Below are 20,048 nucleotides of genomic sequence, written 5' to 3' on the forward strand. Positions count from 1 at the left end.
CAGCTTCTCGGGGCAGCCATCACCCGCATGTGCAGGGACTCTGTGGCCACCTTCCATGGTCATCTCCAGAGGATTCCATGGCTTGGCAGAAGGGCCATTCCTGCCACTGTGTCCCAGCATCCAGGGAACCCAGTGGGTGTCTGTGTCCACTCCCGCTCTCTTCTCCTGACCTGATCCCTCGAGGTGCCCACAGTGTCAGGGGTGGGGATCCACATGTCCAGATTTTAAGACTATGGGGAGGCCGGTATGCAGCCTATACCCTTGGGTGTGCTCAAGACTTGATCCTTCAGGAGTCATGGCTTCGGGATTTCTGGAGGCTCAGGGCTTGGCTATGGCCACACCTCCCCTCCTCCCAGCTGTTCTCTCATCCACAGCTCCTTCCCCAAGTTCTCTGCATCTTCTCCCCATTTCTTATTATATGGACACCAGTCAGGGAATGAACAGTCCACCTCCTCCAGGAGGACCTCATCTTAACTCTGCCCCCCTGCCTCTCTCTATAGAAAAAAAGAATCAAAAGCCAATTTATCCAAACACAGCCACCCCAAACCTTACAGTCTGCCAACCCCTCCCTTCAACCAGCCTCCACTGCCCCCCTAACACTCCAAGGACTTAGCTAGGCTCCTCCTGCACCGTCGACCCTGACATTCACCTGGCTCTCAGCCTGATCGCATCGGTGTGGATTGCTCCTTCCCTGTGCCCTCCTCGCTGGACACTGACACCGAGCCCGCGATGTCCTGAGTGCTCACCGTCCTCCAACTCCACAACCCTCACATACATCACTCAGAAGCGTGCTGGGGTTTCGTTTTTGATTTTTTTTGCTAAGTTTTATTTTAATCCAAGGACTTTGCTTCATACAAAATGTCAATGTAGAAACAATAGCAGAATTCAAAGTTTGGCTGATAAATATTACTCAAGCAGCAAACTAGTCAATCACAGATTTTTTTTAAAGTGAGTCCCAGTCGTGTTGCATGATTAGGACTTCTCTTTTTGTTTTTTTAATTGTTTTTTTAACACTGTTCTTAAATATAAAGTTTTGCAACAAACCTTTGATTTATATCAAATATAATTAAAAATTAACAAATGATTACATTGTATCAAAAAGTACGAAGATGTACATTGTCATGCATATACTTGCATACTGTATATATGTATATATTTTACATGCACACGCAACTTGTTCAAACTACAGCCACTGCTTGACTGGTTCCAGTGCAGACAACTGGTTGATGCATTTCAAATTTGGCAACTCACTGAGATTTGGGGGAAATGTGTTGGCTAAAAAGAGACAGTGCAGAGACAAAACCCAAAGTCAAGAAAACAAGACACACTGTCTGCCACCACACTGTGTAATCTACCCCATCTTCAGTGTCTGGAGGGACCTGGACAGACCAGCGAGGCTGTGGCTCTAGACAGTGGCTTCTCCACTCAGCGTGGTCTGGGGAGCAGCTGTGGTTCTGCACAGAACGGGTACAAAGGAATGGGCTCGGGTACCAGAGATGAAACATCAGACTCAAAACACACACCCTCTGCTTTGCGCCAGGTCACAGCGACCACATGCAGTCTAGATTCCAGTTTAACTGCATCGTATTGGAGTAAAATGCTCTGTTATCTTAAAGTTTCGGTGTTGTGCCTTCCAGTAAGAAAACTCTATAAAATGGTTTGGTCATAAGCGTGCTGAAACCCTAGAGCAGGTGGCGGTCTTGTGTTTTATTTCTAATAAACGTGTGTCTTTTGTTGCATAGCCCTATGGGTGAACGGCATCCACTCACTGTGACAACTCCACGCACACACATCACACACCAAGTTTCTTTATGGAGAATCATGGGGTGAAAGCCAGTGGGAACATACATGACCCAGTGAAGAGACCAGTGACGCTGAATAGAGAACACAGTAGACTCTGCTCTATAAACACTCCTTTCTCCACCAGAGCCTCAGCAGTGTCGGTCCCCTGGAGAGTGGCCCCGAGGCTGGATTTCCCATCTGCTGCCTGCGGGGAAGTCGGGGCAGGCTCCACGTGCCCCTGCTCCACTGCGGAGCCCAGTTCTTCTTACATCAGTCGCTTCCTCCAAGGGAGTCAGGCCCGCCTCCTGCCCAACCACCCACACCAGCCCTACCCGTCTCTCCCACCTGGTGCGAAAGACGTTGGCAACAGAGTCTGCTGGGCAGGCACACTGTCCCTGAGGCTCAGGGTAGGCCCGACTGGAAAGGCCCCACACAGCACCCACTCCATGCTGCTTCCAGAGAACCCTCCTGCAGGAGGAGACCGGCCATGTCCAGTCACACTGTCCTGCTACCCGTGGTCTGCGGTTCTCCGTGGACGGCAGCTTTCTCCTCGGTTGCCGTGTGGCACAGTCTCCACAAACCCTGCACGGCTCACAGCCTCACGTCACCCCCAGGAGCCTGGTGCCAGAGGGCTCGGAGGTCAGGCACTTGGTCGAGAGCAGCGGGACTGGGGATGTGGGGGGACACCTGGACTGAGGAGTGTCTCCTCACACAACGCAGAACACCAGGGGAGGCCGAGATCTCCCTACAGGCTTGACATTTGAAGTTACGCTCACTTTTCCTGCCCTGCTTGTCCATGTTCTCTAGAGTGAGTGTGCAGAGCAGACAGAAGAATGACAGGAACTGCGACTAAAAACCAAAGTCAACACAAAGAACAGTTCCCAGACTTGGTCCCTCTCTGGACAGTGAGTGAGGGAAGACATGTGAGGTTATCAAGTCCGTCTGCTGCTTCAGACTCCGAAAGCCACACTGGTCGTGTGTTTCTAGATGTGGAGGAGGCCGGCCGTGCCACAGGCCAGCTCCCCAGGCTGCTGCTGTGCTGGCCCCCGCCCCCTGCACCACACACTGGGACGAGGACGCTCCCCAAGGTCAGACCCCTAAAGGGTTCCCCGCAGCACCCCAGAGGCTGGGGTCCATCACAGGGATTTGGATTCACAAGGTCCTACTCAGCACACACAGACACTTCCTGGTTGGGTCTGTGACCCAGGCGGGCAGCCCACGAGGGGACAGAGAGCGCCATGGACCTCCACAAAAAGGCTTTCAGTCCGTCCTTCCCACGGAAAGTAGGAGGGAGGAGCAGCGGGCCTCCCCCACTGGCCCAGGACGTGAGGCCCCTCCGCCCCGTGTCTGCTGCCACTGCCTGGGCCCCCAGGAGCCACATCGATGATAAAACTCATCAGCTGCAGCGGGCGCGGGGCGGGTGCGTGCGATGGGGTCGCGGTGCACCTAGCACCAGTGGTCTTGGTCGGGACGGGGGTAGCTGTGCCGCACGCGGCTGCCGGAGCCGAGTCCCAGAGTGCAGTGGTAGCCGTTGGGCACACGACGCAGGGGGTGGGACTGGGAGGTCAGGGAGGACACGTAGGAAGTCCGGGAGGAGCGGCCTGAGTTGGTCGCCACGGCTTCCTCGAAGGTGAGCATGTCCTCAGGCTGGGTGCGGCCGGCAGCCTCGCTGTCAAGACGCTGCCCCAGGTAAGGGTCCGAGCCGATCCGAGAGCTGGGGGCCAGCGGCTGGCTGAGGGGGTCTCTCTGGAGCAGAGCGTTGTGTTCAGAAAGGCCTCGGCTGAGCCGGCCCGGGGAGAAGGCGGGGAGGCTGGTCGGAGCCCCAGCAAAGTGGACAGGCGAGGAGTTGGCCGTCTTGTAGGTGATGCTGGGGCGGGGGGTCAGCGGAGTTTGGGGGAGCTGTCTCCGCCCACTGCGGCCAGGGGTGCTAGCACCAGATGTGGACAGCAAGGGGCTCCCGTTCACGGAACCACTGCCCTAAGGAAAGTGGAACAGAGCGAATCACAGGGTTGGCCAGACAGAGCAGGTGCAGGAGGCCTGGGTGGGGATCAGGGAACAGAGGGGACAGGAGGAGGGACCAGAGGCCGGCTGCTCAGGTCACCCAGGTCGGGGGGAAGTAAAGCAGCAGAGAACTGAGCGAAGAGCCCTGGAGGGTGGGAGACCCGGGGCAGGGCAGGGCGGGGGCTGCACAGGGACTTGGGAACAGGGACTGGATGGGGCCCAGGCCGAGGGTCCCGGGAAGAAGCTGCCTCGGCGTACCTGTCGTGGGGGTCCTGGCTCCTGCCCGGCCGTGGGCGACGTGGGATGACTGCTGAGGGAGGGCCTGGGCTGCAGGGGCTCCCGGCCCCCAAAGCGGTCGCACGAGTAGAAGCGCTGCTTCTCAGAGGAGGAGGAGGAAGGCTGCCGGCGCTCCTGGGACCGGCCCCGCTCCTGCCTGTGCTCCCGCCGGCCGCCGGGAGGTCCCTCTCCTGCAGGCGGCCCTGGCCCTGCAGTGCCACTGGGCGCTGACCCAGGAATAGAAGTCACCCCCCTGAGCTGGCTTGGGGGGAGGAGTGCCAGCTCAGGGTGTGCCAGACCTGCCGCCCGGGCCAGCAGAGGGTCCAGGGCAAGAGCTGGGTGGTCCTGTCTGGGGCCCAGACCTGGACTCAGGGCTGGTTGTGGGGTTGTGAGGTACAGAAATTTGAGGGTTCTCAGACCCCAGCTCAGGCCACGCCCCCTTGAGGAACCCTCCTACTCACTGCCGTCTGTGTCTGTAAACAGACTGGGCCCCTTCTCCAGAGACTTCTGCTTCCTGTCCCTGCGGCGATGGCAGCGGTGGTGGTGGTGGGGGGCGGCCTGGCTGGCGGGGGCACGGTCCGGGGCGGCATTGCAGAGGTGGGCCACGTGGGGGCGCTGGGGCGCCAGTGTGGAGATGGAGCGCTTCATGGGGCTGGCATCCGAGGCCGGCTGCGAGGGACCAGGGCAGGCCACAGCCTGAGGGGCCTGGGGCAGCTCCACAGGGTGAGGCCAAGGCCCAGCAGAATGCGCCCCTCAGAGGGCCCAGGCCCCACAGTCGGCCACCTCCTGGGCAGGGCATGAGTGCTCCTGGAGGCTGCCCAGGTGCTCCTCCACCCCTGGAAAGCTCCTTGCCACCTGAGACCCACCCTCTCTGCTACAGCATCTGCTGCTCACGTGCGTGGCCTTCTCTCCCCAGCCAGGTGGTGCCCAGGAGGCCTCACAGGGCCAGTGGCAGAGATGAAAAAAGTGAGGGACTGGCGAGGTCAGAGCCACCATCAACAGGAGTGACAACTTACCACAGTCAAGTCCAAATTAAATGTAGAGAACCAGAAACCACAGAGAGGAGGCAGGGCCAGGAAGGGAAACACAGGGTGGGCTCAGGCCGCCCTCGGGCCAATGGGTGTCAGCTGCACATAGCCAGGCAGTTGCTGAAGGTCCCAGGCTACAAGGCCAGCCCTTTTCTAGCCTCTAAGTGGCCTGGCAAGTCCCTTCAGACAAGTGAGAGCAGCGTCCCCTGACACAACTTCAGTGGGTCTGCAGACTCCTTCCTGTGTCCTTGTGAAAGGGATGTGGCCCAAAAAGCACAGAACCCAGCCTTTGGCTGGGGCTTCCTGCTCAGTCACCAACCTATCTCAAAAGGAGCAGGCCCTGGGAGGGGGCATCACCTCCAATTTCCAGAGAAAGACTAGGCCAGGCCACCCCAGAGTCTCCAAGGACTGAAGAACGCTAAAGGGAAACGGTGGACCGAGGTGTGAGGCACCCGTGCATTTTATGGGGAAGGGGAAGGGGAAGGGAGAAGGGGAAAGGGGCCGGCGTGGGTAAGGTGTGTCCCAGAGAGAGGGAACGCCTGGGTCAGGCAGGGAGGCTGGCATACCCACAGCTGGGTGGTAGGGATTGTGGCTGGCTGGGTTGCAACTCTTAAGACCAGCGTTGCATTCCAGTGGTGCCCGGCAGGGTTGTCAGCGTCCAAACTGCAAGGCAGCTGGAGGGGCTCAACCCCAACAAGCCCACATGTGGACCCAGCCCCTCCACACCAGGTCTCCTCACCCCACGGCCTCCCTCCTCCCACCCCCCAAACTCCCAGACCACCCACCTGCGTCTCCGCTGCCAGGCGGGGCATGGAGGCTGCTCGGCCCTGGCTCTCCAGCCCGGGTTGGGGCTCCCCATCAGTGCCCCTCGGGACCATGCTCTGCATCTGGACATCCACAGCCTGGGGGTACAGCAGCCCCCCAGTCACACCCACCCCATACCCCACTCTCATCTTCTCTCTCATCCCGGTCTCCCTCCCATCCTGGTCTCCCCCCTGTCCCGGTCCCCCCAACCGGTCTTCTCCCCATCCGGTCTCCACATCCCCCCCATCCCCAGCCCTGGGAGCTCTCCTTACTGGTTTTCCTGGCTGTACCACTGGGATCTCTGTCGAGTGGCCCCGTTCCAGGGGGGGTCTCACCTCATATGGCACTTCCTGGGTCCTCTGAGTGCCCCAGGAAATAGATTCCTTGATACCACCACTCTCTTGGGTTTGTCTGTGGAAAAGAGGTTTGTTCTGTCAGCTCTGATGACCATCCAGGACATGGGCCAACGTGCCAAGAATCCCCACCCCCTGTTGTGAGCTAGAAAGAACCCAGAGGGTGTGGCCCTGCGTGTGCAGGCACTTCCAAGTGGGGGCACAGCAAGGGTTATGGACCCAGTGCTGGGCTGAGAGTGGACAGAGGCCACCCACCCAGGGAACTCTGGGCGCATGCCTCCTGGTCTGGGAACACCTGACAAGCTCCTCAGCTTCTGCAGGGGCCCCTGTGTGCTATGGAAGTAGGAACCATTCACGGCAAGGACGAGACCACGCATGTGTGGTGTGCAGAATGCATGGCAGCTGAGGATGTCCTGCCCAGGCTGGGCACAGGCAACCCTGACAGCCAGGTGCCCTCCTGAGGGGCTCCTCTTCCTCACTTCCAACTCACTGGCTCTAGCGTTCCCTGGCCCCCGGACACAGGAGCCACTCTGCTCTTCAGATACGGGCTGAGTGTCGCCCTCCGGGAAGGCCTTTCCCGCACAGGCACCCGGCCCCCCACCCGCTCCTTCCCTGTCAGTGCTCGTCTTTCTGGTCACGTCTCCCGAGCAGCGGTGGAGCCGCCTAGCCCCGGCCTGGGTCATGGCGGGTTCTACTGCTCAGTGGGGCACTGCACACACATCAGGCACGTGTCAGGTCACCGGGCTGAGTGGCGTCCATAACACGGAGTTCAGAGGTGGAGCCTGATGGCAGCCGGCCACACTGATGGCCACACCCACCGTGGGGGGGTCCTGAGAAAGTGTCCTTCGTCTCCCCAGAGCTGCCAGCCTCCCCGCAGGGTGCTTTCTGGACCCAGGGGCTCCGGGAGGCCAGCCCCTAAGGGCAGCAGGCATTATTTAGGAGCGTGGTTCTGTAGGGGAGCACTATGAGTTTCAGGCTTTCTCAGGGTCCTGTGGAGGGTGCCCCTACACTGTCCCCCATGCTATGAGCTTAGGCCTGGCCAGGTGACTTGTTTGGCAGATGCGCCACAAGGGCAGGCCTAAACCTAGATGAGAGGATAAGCCATCCTGGGTACGCTGGCCCCACAGGACCACCAGGCTGGCCCCAAAACTTGAGAAGTAACACCACTGAGTTACGACAGTAACTCAGCAGAGTCACCTGATTAACACCCATGAACAAGGATCCAAACTCAAGGAAGAATGAGCAAAACACGTAAGGAGAGGACCCAGGTGCCCGGCCCGGCCCTCTCAGAACAGCAGGCCGGGGAGCTGGCCCTACTCAGTCTTGCTGGGTGAGACAAAGCTCACACCCCTGCCTGGGACAATGAGATGTCTGCAGACCTGGGACCTCCGCTGGCCCGGGGCACAGGAGGCTGGCTGAAAGGACCCTGCCCTCCTGTGGGGCCCAGCCTGGCCACTAGCAACCGCCTCTCAGCTATCCACAACGCAAAACAGAAACTATTTTATATAACCTAGTTTAGAGAGGTTTTTTACCAAAAATCATTCTGGCAAGAATTATGGACTATCGAAGGACCTTGCCAATTAGTCTACAAAATACAGTTGCCTCAGAAATCAATACCAGAATGGAGATCTGAGAGAGAAAAAAAATGTCTTACAGGAGTTAGGATGATCAGGGCACTAATACCCATCGATAGAATGGGGCGAGGACCTGAGGTGGAAACAAGTCATTTCTTTCTTTTTTTTTTCTGAAGCTGGAAACAGGGAGGCAGAGACAGATTCCCACATGTGCCCGACCGGGATCCACCCGACATGCCCACCAGGGGGCAATGCTCTGCCCATCTGGGGCGTCACTCTGTTGCATCCAGAGCCATTCTAGTGCCTGAGGCAGAGGCCATGGAGCCATCCTCAGCGCCCGGGCCAACTTTGCTCGGATGGAGCCTCGGCTGCGGGAGGGGAAGAGGGAGACAGAGAGGAAGGAGAGGGGGAGGGGTGGAGAAGCAGATGGGCACTTCTCCTGTGAGCCCTGGCCAGGAATCGAACCTGGGACTCCTGCACGCCAGGCCAACGCTCTACCACTGAGCAAACCGGCCAGGTCCACAAGTCATTTCTTTTTTTTTTTTTTCTTTTCATTTTTCTGAAGCTGGAAACAGGGAGAGACAGACAGACTCCCGCATGCGCCCGACCAGGATCCACCCGGCACTCCCACCAGGGGCGACGCTCTGCCCACCAGGGGGCGATGCTCTGCCCCTCCGGGGCGTCGCCATGTTGCGACCAGAGCCACTCTAGCGCCTGGGGCAGAGGCCAAGGAGCCATCCCAGTGCCCGGGCCATCCTTGCTCCAATGGAGCCTTGGCTGCGGGAGGGGAAGAGAGAGACAGAGAGGAAAGTGTGGCAGAGGGGTGGAGAAGCAAATGGGCGCTTCTCCTGTGTGCCCTGGCCGGGAATCGAACCCAGGTCCTCCGCACGCTAGGCCGACGCTCTACCGCTGAGCCAACCGGCCAGGGCCAAGTCATTTCTTAACAGTCTGCAGGCAAGGAAGCCCAGCGAGGACGCAGAGGCCAGGGCTCCTCGCCTGCAGGAGAAGCCCTCACACTTGGGGAGCTGAGAGCCGGAGGCATAAACTGCCTCCATCGCTGATCTCAGTGCTGGGATTTACTTTTGGGGCTCACCATAGAAACCACTTCCTCGGAACCAGCATTTGGTGGGCACTGAGACATCTGGGCAGAGGTGACCACAGGGCTGACCCCAAGCACTGTGATGGGACTCGAGGATGCCCTGACCTGAGCACTGCGCTGGGGGCCTCAGAGTAGGAAGGCAGAGAAACTAGTCCTGCTTTCCCCAACAAAGTCAGCCTGGTGCAGTCTGGTACACCACCCAGACCAGGGTCATACCCCCGTCCAGGGACCACACACCTTCCCAGTAGTGACACCCCCCTCCCCGGAACTTCACCCCCCACCCAGCACTCATCCCCCCTCCACCACCACCCTGCACCACCCGGCACTCACATGGCCCCACCGTTACTGAGCGAGGCAGAGCTTTTCTGCTGCAGGAAGACACGGGCTCCTCGGAGCACAGCGGGCTGCGTCTGCTCCAGTGTGGCCTTCAGAGGGTGAAACAGGGACACGGGACCCATCTGCAGGAGGATTCAGGGAGAACAGCTGAGGGCTGCGTGGGGCCCCATGGTGCCCCGCACAACGGTGCCTCAGTGACTGTGGGACAGGGCTCTGTGTGTCTGCTTCCATGTCCCTCCCTGCGTACGGAGCAGGGGAGGTCCTGCTCCCAATCTGGTCTGTAAGTGACTTCAGGAAAGTAATTTTACTTCTTGGAGCCTGTCTCTACCTACAAAACTTGGGAGATGGCAAAAAGAATTCACATCATCAACTTGAACTGACTAGTAGAGGCTGCAGGAGCCCCAGGGGAGCAGAAGTCTGAAGATTTCAGGGTTAGAGGGCGTCTGCAACAGACAGGGAATGGAGGGAGCTGGCATGGGTACCACCGCGTCCCAAGGTGGGTGAATGCCCTGTAAGCTCACAACACCAGGCACGTTTCTACACAAAGAGCCTACCGGTGGCCGGTGAGGACGGCTGGGTAGGGAAGTTGTCACGTTCGAAGAATGACATCAGGAAGATGGGCCCCCAAATCATCCCAGAGTCACAGTGGGACAAATGGTGACCCTGGGTCCATCAGTCTGAATCTCTTTGGTCCCTGCTTGTATCCAGGGTGAACGAGTTCTCTTTGCTGCTCCCAGAACCATTTCCTCAAGTGTCCTTCATGTTTCTTCTACCCCTTAAAAATGTGGCATTGCCCCAGGCCTGTTCTCCGCCCTCTAAATTATTGCCCCTGGACATGAGCACCCCAAGTCAGAGGCTCTCCAGAACCACCAGGCAACCAGTTCAAGGAACACATCAAGGCTAAGTAGGTTTTGGAATTTGGGGCCAGAGAAGTGTTTGCGGGGACCTCCCACCTTCCCTTTCCCGCTGTTGTCCAACATTGGAATGCTCGGGGATGCCAGTGTCTCAGTACCTGGGACAGGCCCCCAGGAGCTTGGTGAATCAAGTCTCTGCTGGTTTTGTTCTGTTTGTAGAAGTCGAATATCATCAGCGCTGCGTAGACTTTCCCCACTGTCATCTCGTCGGCTGGAGAGAAGAGCAGGCGAGGGAGGGAACACAGAAGCTGGAGCATGGAGGAGACGGGACAGGGTCCCCCAGAAACGCAGGGCAGAGCAGGGGAAGAAACAGGACCCTGCCCAGAGGACTAGTGGACACACTCAGGCAGTGGTAGCATGCAGCTCGGCCAAAGGGGCCTCCCCTCCCCCAGCGGTACCTCTAGACACTGACTCTTCCCGCAGGCTCCCCAATCTCCCAAGAAAGTCCAGTCAGAGTTTGTCTTTAAGCACCTCGTCTTTGACATCTCTTAGTGTAGGATTAGTCTCCTTACCCTTTCTCTGCACTTTTTAAAGTAAATTCCCCACACAAAGAGTGTAGAGAATAATACCCAAATCACCTTCTCCCATGATTCCTGTGCACCAACTTTTTAAAAAACTTTTTTTTCCAATTACAGTATTGATTTGGGGAGGAGGGTGAGAAGGAGGAAAAGAGAGATGGAGAGAGGGAGGGAGGGAGAGAAACATCAACCTGGTTCTGTATGTGCCCTGATTAGGGGGTGAACTGGTAACCTCTGCTTATCTGGACCACACTCTACAATTGAACCGAGCAATCGGCCAGGGCCACCGCCTTTTAAGACCAGTTTCCCTGCAGATGGAAACTTGCGTCTAGACTATTGAGAACATGAGCCCACCTCTCCAATGTCACTGGACAGTCACTCTCACCCAGCCTCCCTGCTCTGCCTCTAGGTGAGGCACAACAGGGGGACTCTCTCCCCGTCACTTACGTTTATGGGGTGGCACCAGTAAATCCAGGGTCTTCTGGGGCAGATTGGCCCACACAGAGGAAATTTCCTTCCTCAACTCTGCATCACACTGGTGCTGCTTCGTGCCAGCTGGGGCAGGACAGGGTGGAAAGGGAGGAGGGGGTTAGGACCCACCCCAGAGCCACCTTAAGGGACAGGCAGAAGAGACAGTATGGGGGCCGATGGGACAGAGACAGTGATGGCAGAAAGGTGTCACGGAGGCCCGTCAGACCTGTCCCTGCTAGAAACTCGTCTGTGCACACGTGTGCATGGGTGGGGGGAGGGGTGGCACTGGGAAGGGGAGGGATAGGCTGATGTTCCAAACACTCCTCCATCCACTCAACAGCATGTGCTGAGCACCCACGAATGTCAGGTGCTGTTTTGGTGATAAGACAAAACCCAAGAACTGCCCTCTGGAGGGACATGGCAGCCTTCTACCATGAACTAGTGTTAAGTGAAAGATCCAGCATGTCGGACAGAGGTAAGCCAAGTGCGAGGGATGAAAAGTATCAGGAAGGCTGTAGTTTTGGACTGTGTGGTCAGGAGAGGTCTGCTGAGAAGGTGGCACATGTGTCAGGGACCCTGAGAGCAGGAAGGGCCAGCGCCGTGTCACACAGGAGCGGCGAGGGCGATGCTGCTGCAGAGGGGGTGTGGATGCCGAGGTGAGACGCAGGGGAATGAAGTATGTTCCTCTTTTCTTGACACCAGGTTTATTAAGGTATAAATTACATATGCTAGAAATCACCGTTTAGTTATCCCACTCTATGAATTCTGGTAAACACATGTGGTCATGTATCCACCACCACAACCAAGCTGTGGGGGACAGCACCACTGCCAAAGTCCCTCAAACCCTTCACCCCACCCCCACCCGACTGACATGCCTCCTGTCTCCACGGCTTGGCCTTCTCCAGAATGTCACACAAATGGCACCAATGTGTTAGCTGTGGGTCTGACTTACGTCACTCAGCACGATGTATGGGAGACCGCCCATGTTGTGGAACATAGCAGCAGTCTGTCTGTTTACTGCCTGGCACCGTATCATGGTGTGTACAGACCACAGCTTGTCCATTCACTTGATGGACATGTGAGTTGCTCACAGTTTAGGGCAACTATGAACCAAGCCATAAACGTATTGCTAGTGAAGCTGGAAACCAATCCTGTATCACCGTGTTTCACAAATATTTTCTCCGAGTCTTTGGTCCATCTTTTCAGTTTTTAAAATATATTTTGAGAAGTAAAAGTTTTTTTTTTAAAGTTACAAATTTTTTCTTATGGCTCATGCTTTTTATTTTAAATTAATTTCTGCCTAACTAAAAATTTCTAAGATTTCTTATCTGTGTTTTCTTCTAGAGGTTTTACTTACTTTTTAGTGAGATAGACAGAGAGAGGGACAGATAGACAAGAGAGAGATGAGAAGCAGCGATTTTTTGTTGCAGCACCTTAGTTGTTCATTGCTTTCTCATATGTGCCTTGACCAGGGGGCTACAGCAGAGCGAGTGACCCCTTGCTCAAGCCAGCAACCATGGGGTCATGTCTATGATCTCACACTCAAGCCAGATGAGCCTGCACTCAAGCCAGCAACCTCAGGGTTTCTAACCTGGGTCCTCTGCATCCCAGTCTGATACCGTATCTACTGTGCCACTGCCTGGTCAGGCTCTTCTAGTTTTATAATTTTACTTCTATGTCTATGACTCATTTCAAATTAAATTTTTGTGGAAGGTAAAAGATGTGCTACTGACTGAATTATGTCTCCCCTCCCCCTCCTTTGTATGTTGAAACCTTAACCCCAATGTGCCTATGTTTGGAGATAGGGCCTAGGAAGAAGCAATTAAGGTAAAATGAGGTTCTATGGGTGGGGCCCTGACCCACAAGATTACTGTCCTCATAAGAAGAGAGGACACTCATTCTACACATTTGCTGAGAGGAAAAGCTACGTGGAAGGATACTCTGAGAAGATGGCCATGTGTCAGCCAAGAAAATGGTCCCAGAATGAAACCTACCTTCCTAGAGCCTTGATCTTGGCCTTCTAGCCTCCAGACTGTGAGAAACAAAGGTCTGTGCTTAAGCCACTCAGGGACATTATTTTGTTATAGCAGCCCCAGCAGACCAGACAGTCAGTGTCAACATTTTTTAAAAATTGGCATATAGTTTTCTAAATTTCTCCAGCACCATTTGTTGAAAAGAATACCTTTTCCTCTATTAAGTGCCTTTGCACCATCGTTGAAGACCAATGACTGTGCAAGTCCCTTTCTGGAGCTTCTGTTGTCTCCACTGATCATGTCTCCATTTTGTCACCAGCACCACAGCCTTTGGTCAAGGTAGCTTTATAGCAAGTCCTGGATTCAGGTAGGGTGAGTTTTCAAACTATGTTCTTTTTTTCTAAATTGTTTGTGTTACTGAAGTTCTTTTGCTTTTTTTTTTTTTAAACAGAGAGAGTCAGAGAGAGGGATAGATAGGAACAGACAGGAACGGAGAGAGAAGCATCAATCATCAGTTTTTCGTTGCGACACCTTAGTCGTTCATTGATGCTTTCTCATATGTGCCTTGATCGCGGGCCTTCAGCAGACCGAGTAACCCCTTGCTCAAGCCAGTGACCTTGAGTTCAAGCTGGCGACTTTGAGGTCTCAAACCTGGGTCCTCCACATCCCAGTTCAATGCTCTATCCACGGTGCCACCGCCTGGTCAGGCATCTTTTGCTTTTCTATATATATACATTTTAGAATTGGTTTGTAAATTTCTACTCAATGAGCCTGCTTTGATTTTTCCTGGGATAACAATAATTCTGTTGATCAATATCAGAAGAACTGACATAACAATATTGAGTCTTCTCATGCATGAACATGATATATATAGTGCTTGAGTCAATGTTTTGAAAGTTGCAGCATACACAAAGTATACTATATAACATATATATCTTCTCCGTTTCTAGCAATACAGAAGTATTTCATGTTTTTGGTGTGATTTTAATGGACCTTTTTACTAATTTCAACTGGTAACTGCTAATATAAATACTGACTTTGTATCCTGTGACCTTGCTAATCTCACATATTATTTTTAGTAACTTTCTTATGGCTTATAATAATAAAAATTTATTGTCTCAGTTCTGGAAGTCAGAAGCTCAAAATAAAGGTGTCAGCAAAGCTGTACTCCTTCCAGTGACCGAGAATGAACACCCTTCATTCTTTTCTTAGCTTCTGGTGGATCCCATAAATCCTTCTTATTGCTTGGCTTGTAGCTACCTCAGTTTTATTAATATTTTATTAGATCTTTTGGGGTTTTCAGCATAGAAAATTATGTCACTTGTGAATAGAGGCAGTTTTATTTTGTCCTTTCCAATTGCTTTCTCTTGACTTTTTTTTTCTTGACTTATTACAATGGCTCGTACCTCAAGCATGATGTTGAACAAAAATGGTGACAGCAGACATCTTGGTTGCATTCTTGACCTTAGGAGGAAAGGAGTCCATCTATCTTTGTAAAATATATTGTTAGATGTAGGTTTTTCGTTGCTATCCTTTATCAGATGAAGGAAGTTTCCTTGTATTACTAATTTATGCAGAATTTTTAAAATCACAAATGTTTGTTGACTTTTGTCCAATGTTTTTCCTGCATCAATTGAAATAATCATATAGCTTTTCTTTTTTTGATATATTAAATCGCATTAACTTTTTTTTTTTTGTATTTTTCTGGAGTTGGAAATGGGGAGGCAGTCAGACAGACTCCCACATGCGCCCGACCAGGATCCACCCGGCATGCCCACCAGGGCTCCAATGGAGCCTTGGCTGCGGGAGAGGGAGAGAGAGACAGAGAGGAAGGAGAGGGGGAGAGGTGGGAAAAAGATGAGAAGCATCAACTTGTAGTTATATCACTTCAGTTGTTCATTGATTGCTTTCTCATATGTGCCTTAACTGGGGGACTCTAACTGAGGGAGTGACCCCTTCCTCAAGCCGGTGACCTTGGGATCAAACCAGACAACTTGGGCTTCAAGCCACAACCCACTGAGTCATATCTATGATCCCATGCTCAAGTTGTTGAGCCTGTGCTCAATCCAGCAAACTCAGGGTTTCAAACCTGAGTAATCAGTATCCCAGGTTGATGCTTTATCCACTGTGCCACCATCTGTTCAGGCTGTACTGATTGATTTTCAAACTTGAACCAAGCCTGCATTCCTGGGGTAAACCCTACTTCTGTCGCATATTTATATATATAAATATATATACATATTTGGTCTATAATTTTTTCTTATAATACTGTCTTTGTTCAGTTTTATTATCAGAGTAATGCTGACCTCATAAAATTAGGTTGAGAAATATCCTTTTTCTATTTCCCATAAGAGTTTGTACAGAATTGGCATTATTTCCTCCTGAAATGTTTGGCAGACTTCACCAATGGAACTAACTGAGCCTGGGATTTTCTTTGATAGGTTTTTGCCAATGAGTTTAATTTCTTTAATATAGTATGACTTAGAATTATCTATTTTTTAGGCTATCTATATTTTTTAAGTAAGAGAAATAAAGATAGTGAGACAGACTCCTGCATACATCCTGACTGAGATCCAATCAGCAGCCCGTTTGGGGCTGATACTCAAGTACTGAACTATTTTTAGCACCTGGGCTGTCCCTGAGGCTGACACTGGGACAAATGAGCTATCCTCAGCACCCAGAGCCGATGCTTGAACCAACTGAGCCACTGGCTGTGGGAAGGGAAGAGGGAGAGAGGGGGAGATGGAGGGGAGAGAAGCAGATGGTGGCTTATCCTCCTGGGTGCCCTGATTGGGAATAGAACCCAGGATGTCCAATGCTGGGCTGATGCTCTACCCACTCAGCAAACCAGCCAGGACAGGCCATCTTTTCTTCAATGACCTTGACAGTCTGTATCAAGGAATTTTTCCATTTTATATAAGTTGAAGTTTTTTACATAAAGTTTTTAATAAAATTTTCTTATCATTTAATGTCAGCAAGATGTTTTCTATTTCACTCCTAATGTTGGCTATTTTTAGCATCTGTATTTTAAAAAAAATTTTTAGAGAGACAGACAGACAGGAAGGGAGAAAGATGAGAAGCATCAACTCAGAGTAGTGGCACTTCCGTTGTTCGTTGATTGCTTTCTCATACTTGCCTTGACTGGGGGGCTCCAGCTGAGACAGTGACCCCTTGCTTAAGCCAGCGAACTTGGGCTCAAGCCAGTGTCCATGGGGTCAGGTCTGTGATCCTACACTCAAGTCAGTGACCCTATGCTCAAGCTGGTGAGCCTGTGCTCAAGCCAGCAACCTTGAGGTTTGAACCTGAGCCCTCAGTGTCTCAGGCTGATGCTCTATCCACTGTGCCATCACCTGGTCAGGCTCTTCTTTTTGTCTTGCCCAGTCTAGCTAGAGATTTATCCATTTTATTGGTTTGATGTTGAATTCCATCACTCTGGCTGCTGTACTGAAGGGAGACTGAGAGGGCAAGAGCAGAAGCAGACCCGCTAAGGCTGAGCGAGAAGAGCCTGGGTCAGGAGGTTGCAGTGGAAGAGGATGGACACATGATCACATTCTAGATGCATTTTGAAGGTAGAATAAAAGATATGATGGATAAAAGACATTGATCAAAAACAGACAAAGATAGGAGATATGACTCCAAAACTTTTGTCTTGAGCACCTGGCAGAGCTCAGTATCTGTGGATGGGAACGGGAAGACCATGAGGACCAGAAGAAGGAGCTCAAGTCTGAGAAAGTGAAGTTCAGTGAGTGTACTGGGCCTGCAAGTGCAGGTGGTCAAGGGTCTGTGGGATACACAGGCAGGAGCTCAGGAGGAGGCCTGGACTAATGATACAAAATTGAATTCACAATATTTAAAGCCACAGGAAGAGGTGGAGATGACGAAGATGGCAGCCAGAGATGGAAAGTAAATGAGAGAGAGAGAGAGAGAGAGAGAGAGAGAGAGAGATGGGTTTCCAGGATAAGGGAGTGGGAGCTAAGAAAGGGGCTGTGGACAGGACTGTAAGGGGAGGGCTGAGGATGTGTAGGAGCAGGGGAACGTAACAAGAGCACTTCCAGGTCTATGTTGCAGTGAAGATAAACCAGAGAGACAAACACCAGTCTCTCAAAGAGCTGTTTGCTGTGAAGGAAAGAACAAAAATAGGGAGGTTGATAGAGGAGGAAAGAATGTTTTAATGATGGAAGAAATAACAGTGTACTGATATATTGATACAGATAATCTAACAGAGAGAAAATGGATGGGACAAGAGACAGGGAAAAGAATGAGAATGGAACAGGTGTGCAAGTTAAGGAAACTGATCTGAACTCACCCATCCGAGGAGAGTCAGCTGAGCTCAAGGACACGGATGCAGGGAGGAGGATGGTTGTGGGGTGGGGATAGTGTAGGTCCTCCTCTGGCTACTCTAATTTTTCTGCTGAAGGGGAAGCTGTCATCGCAGGAGGGTGAGGGTGGGGGTCGAACGACCAAAACACAGAGGTCGCCTAAAGCCATCGGAAATACATATTTTATTTGAAAATGTATTGTATAATAAATATGTATTTTCCGATGGCTTTAGGCGACGCCTGTGTTTTGGTCGTTCGAACCCCGCCGGGGTCGCGACCCACAGGTTGAGAACCGCTGTTCTAAAGGTTCACTCTCTCCTTGACCTGGCCTAAGCTTGTGTGGTCCTCTTGGTGAGCTCGGGAGAGGGTATGATGGAGGACTGGGCTCCCTAGGGAGGTGCAGCCAGGCCATGCCCAGTTCCAACATGCAGCTGCCAGCACTGGGCAACCTGGACAGGCCATTTAACTTCACTGCAGCTCAGTTTCCTCATATGAAAAGGGAGCATTGCCGTGCTGACCTGCAGGTTGGTTATCAGGGGGCACAGTCGATGCACAACACAAGCACCATGGCAGTCACCCTCTGTCCCCAGACAGGTCCCACAACCCTCTGGGCACTCCCACCGGGGGCAACTCTCAAGGATGGGAGCGTGGACCTGGCTTGATGCCCTCTCCCCGATGTGACCTTGCTCACCTGGAGCCAACTTGATCTCCAGTGCAGTCCGGATGAGGGCCATCAGTGTGGATGTGAAGTGGACAGTCATGTCCTCATTGGAGATGGGCATGTTCATGCGAACCAGGCGCTGGGGACAAGGGGGGCAGGTCAGGGCCCGGCCTCCAGGGGTACCCCCACCACAAGACCACTCAGTGCTGGAGGCCCCTGGAGGTGAGCCCTGCAGGTGCCTGGGACAAAAGAGGTTGGGAGTTTTGCCAGCATTCCTACTCACCCCTGGACCCCTGCCCTCCCTCATGTGAGCTGAAGATTCTCCTGGCTGCGGAAAAGTAGAAGTCCAGGTCAAGACTGGTCCCTGGGGCTGCCCAGGAGCCTGGATCACTCTGAAAGAGCAGGTACTTCCTCAGCCACAAGGCTCCCTGCTGGCTGCCTGTGGTCAGGATGAAGGTGCATGGCATCGCCTAAAGGGGGAGGGGTCTGGGCGGCAGGACCAAGGCTGAGGTGGCTAGGGACAACCCATAGGAGGGAAGATGCCTATCCCTTACTCCTCTATCCACCTGGAGCACTGGAGTGGGGTGGCCAAGAGCATAGCTCCCAGGGAAGGCTCCTCAGCCCCAGCAGAGCTTCTGCCTCTCACCACCCACCTGGGCAGGTGGGAAGAGACACCCAGTGCCACTCGCCCAAGGCATCCAGGGAGCCTCAGAGACCAGCTGCATTTGGAAAGACCCAGAGAGCTGGGTTTGCACAGGCCTGGGCTTTGCCAACAACGTGGGCCAGGCAAGGAGAGGCTCAGGGCCATCTGCAGGAATACAAGCACTCCAGAGCACAGTGGGACAGTTTCCCACCAGGTGAAAAGTCCCTCTTCCTGCTTCAGTTTCCAAGGACAGAAGAGCCTGTCTGCACTGTGCGCCTCTGGGCACAGCCAGCAGCAACCCAGAGTCCAGGGCTCTGGGGACTTACATGCTCTCCGGGGGTAAATCAGGTGTGTCTGGAGTGTCCTCAGCATGGAGAGTGCTGTGACCCACCTGTCCTTTCCCAGCAGCCTCCTCTCCCTTCCACAGAATGAGAGCTAGGGATGGGGCACAGGGCCCTCACTGGGTCTGCTGGTCCTTTGCCATGTCTGCAGCCCGTAACATAACAATCTCTTGGCTCATTCTCTGGGGAGGGCCAGTTGGCCCCCAGCTCTGCCCCAGAGTCTCGGCACCAAATATAACCCTCACCCTGGTGGAGGGTGGGTGGCCAGAGACCTGAACACAGACCCTGTCCCCTGAATGCTGGCAAAACCCCACTTCACACATCTGACTGTGGTCCCAGGACCACGTGTCACCTATGTGATGCACCCCAGGAAAAACAGCTTCCCAGAGCACCGCGTTCCTGCAGACCAGCACCGACGAAAGTGGAAAGGCAGAGGAGTTCCTCTCCGGGGACTTGGGGAATCAGGGAACCGAAAAGGAGGAGCAAAGCAGGTGATTTCCAAGAACGGAGGGCTCCATCCAGGGCACCTTTCCCCAGAGGGCCTGGAGTCTCAGGGCGCAGCAGAGGACCACAACCCGGACAGGAGGACAGGCCTCCCTGCCCTGGTCCTTGGCGCTCTTGGCCACAGCTCTGTGCATCTCCTGTACCCTCCCCAGCTTACAAGCCTGTCTACCCCTCCCACCCTGAATTCTTCCTTGGCCTCTTCATGCCCAGAAACTTGGAGTTGGCCAGCATGGCAGGGCAAGGGTTCCAAAGCTGCCCCATCAGGCCCTGCGGCCCACCCTGGCCCCAGGTGTCAGTGTGGACAGAGCTCTCCTTCTTGGGGACAAAGCTATGGTCTTGCATGCAGGGCCTCCAGGCAGGCACAACACGCATGCCAGGCAGGGGAGGCTGAGGAAGACACCAGAGGCCATCTGCACAGGGCTCCCAAAGACTGTGCCGAGCCAGGGGACAG

The 20,048-nt window shown here is 53.6% G+C and overlaps 1 protein-coding gene across 6 annotated transcripts in view; it reads right to left on the minus strand.

Moving 5' to 3' along the window:
• Positions 1–840: 840 nt before the first annotated feature.
• The window catches only part of CACNA1B (calcium voltage-gated channel subunit alpha1 B), a 169,116-nt gene continuing 149,908 nt past the window's right edge, over positions 841–20,048 (minus strand). For all 6 annotated transcript variants that reach the window (XM_066255577.1, XM_066255575.1, XM_066255573.1 and 3 more), the window contains 9 exons: positions 18,140–18,248; positions 11,133–11,240; positions 10,266–10,378; positions 9,248–9,375; positions 6,164–6,302; positions 5,873–5,989; positions 4,521–4,728; positions 4,042–4,286; positions 841–3,759 (listed from right to left, as the gene is read on the minus strand). In XM_066255577.1, coding sequence (XP_066111674.1) covers positions 3,229–3,759; positions 4,042–4,286; positions 4,521–4,728; positions 5,873–5,989; positions 6,164–6,302; positions 9,248–9,375; positions 10,266–10,378; positions 11,133–11,240; positions 18,140–18,248 — 1,698 coding nt within the window. In that variant the 3' untranslated portion in view covers positions 841–3,228. The remainder of the gene's footprint in view (positions 3,760–4,041; positions 4,287–4,520; positions 4,729–5,872; positions 5,990–6,163; positions 6,303–9,247; positions 9,376–10,265; positions 10,379–11,132; positions 11,241–18,139; positions 18,249–20,048) is intronic.

Source organism: Saccopteryx bilineata, chromosome 2 (genome assembly GCF_036850765.1).
Source record: "Saccopteryx bilineata isolate mSacBil1 chromosome 2, mSacBil1_pri_phased_curated, whole genome shotgun sequence".
Lineage (NCBI taxonomy): Eukaryota > Metazoa > Chordata > Mammalia > Chiroptera > Emballonuridae > Saccopteryx > Saccopteryx bilineata.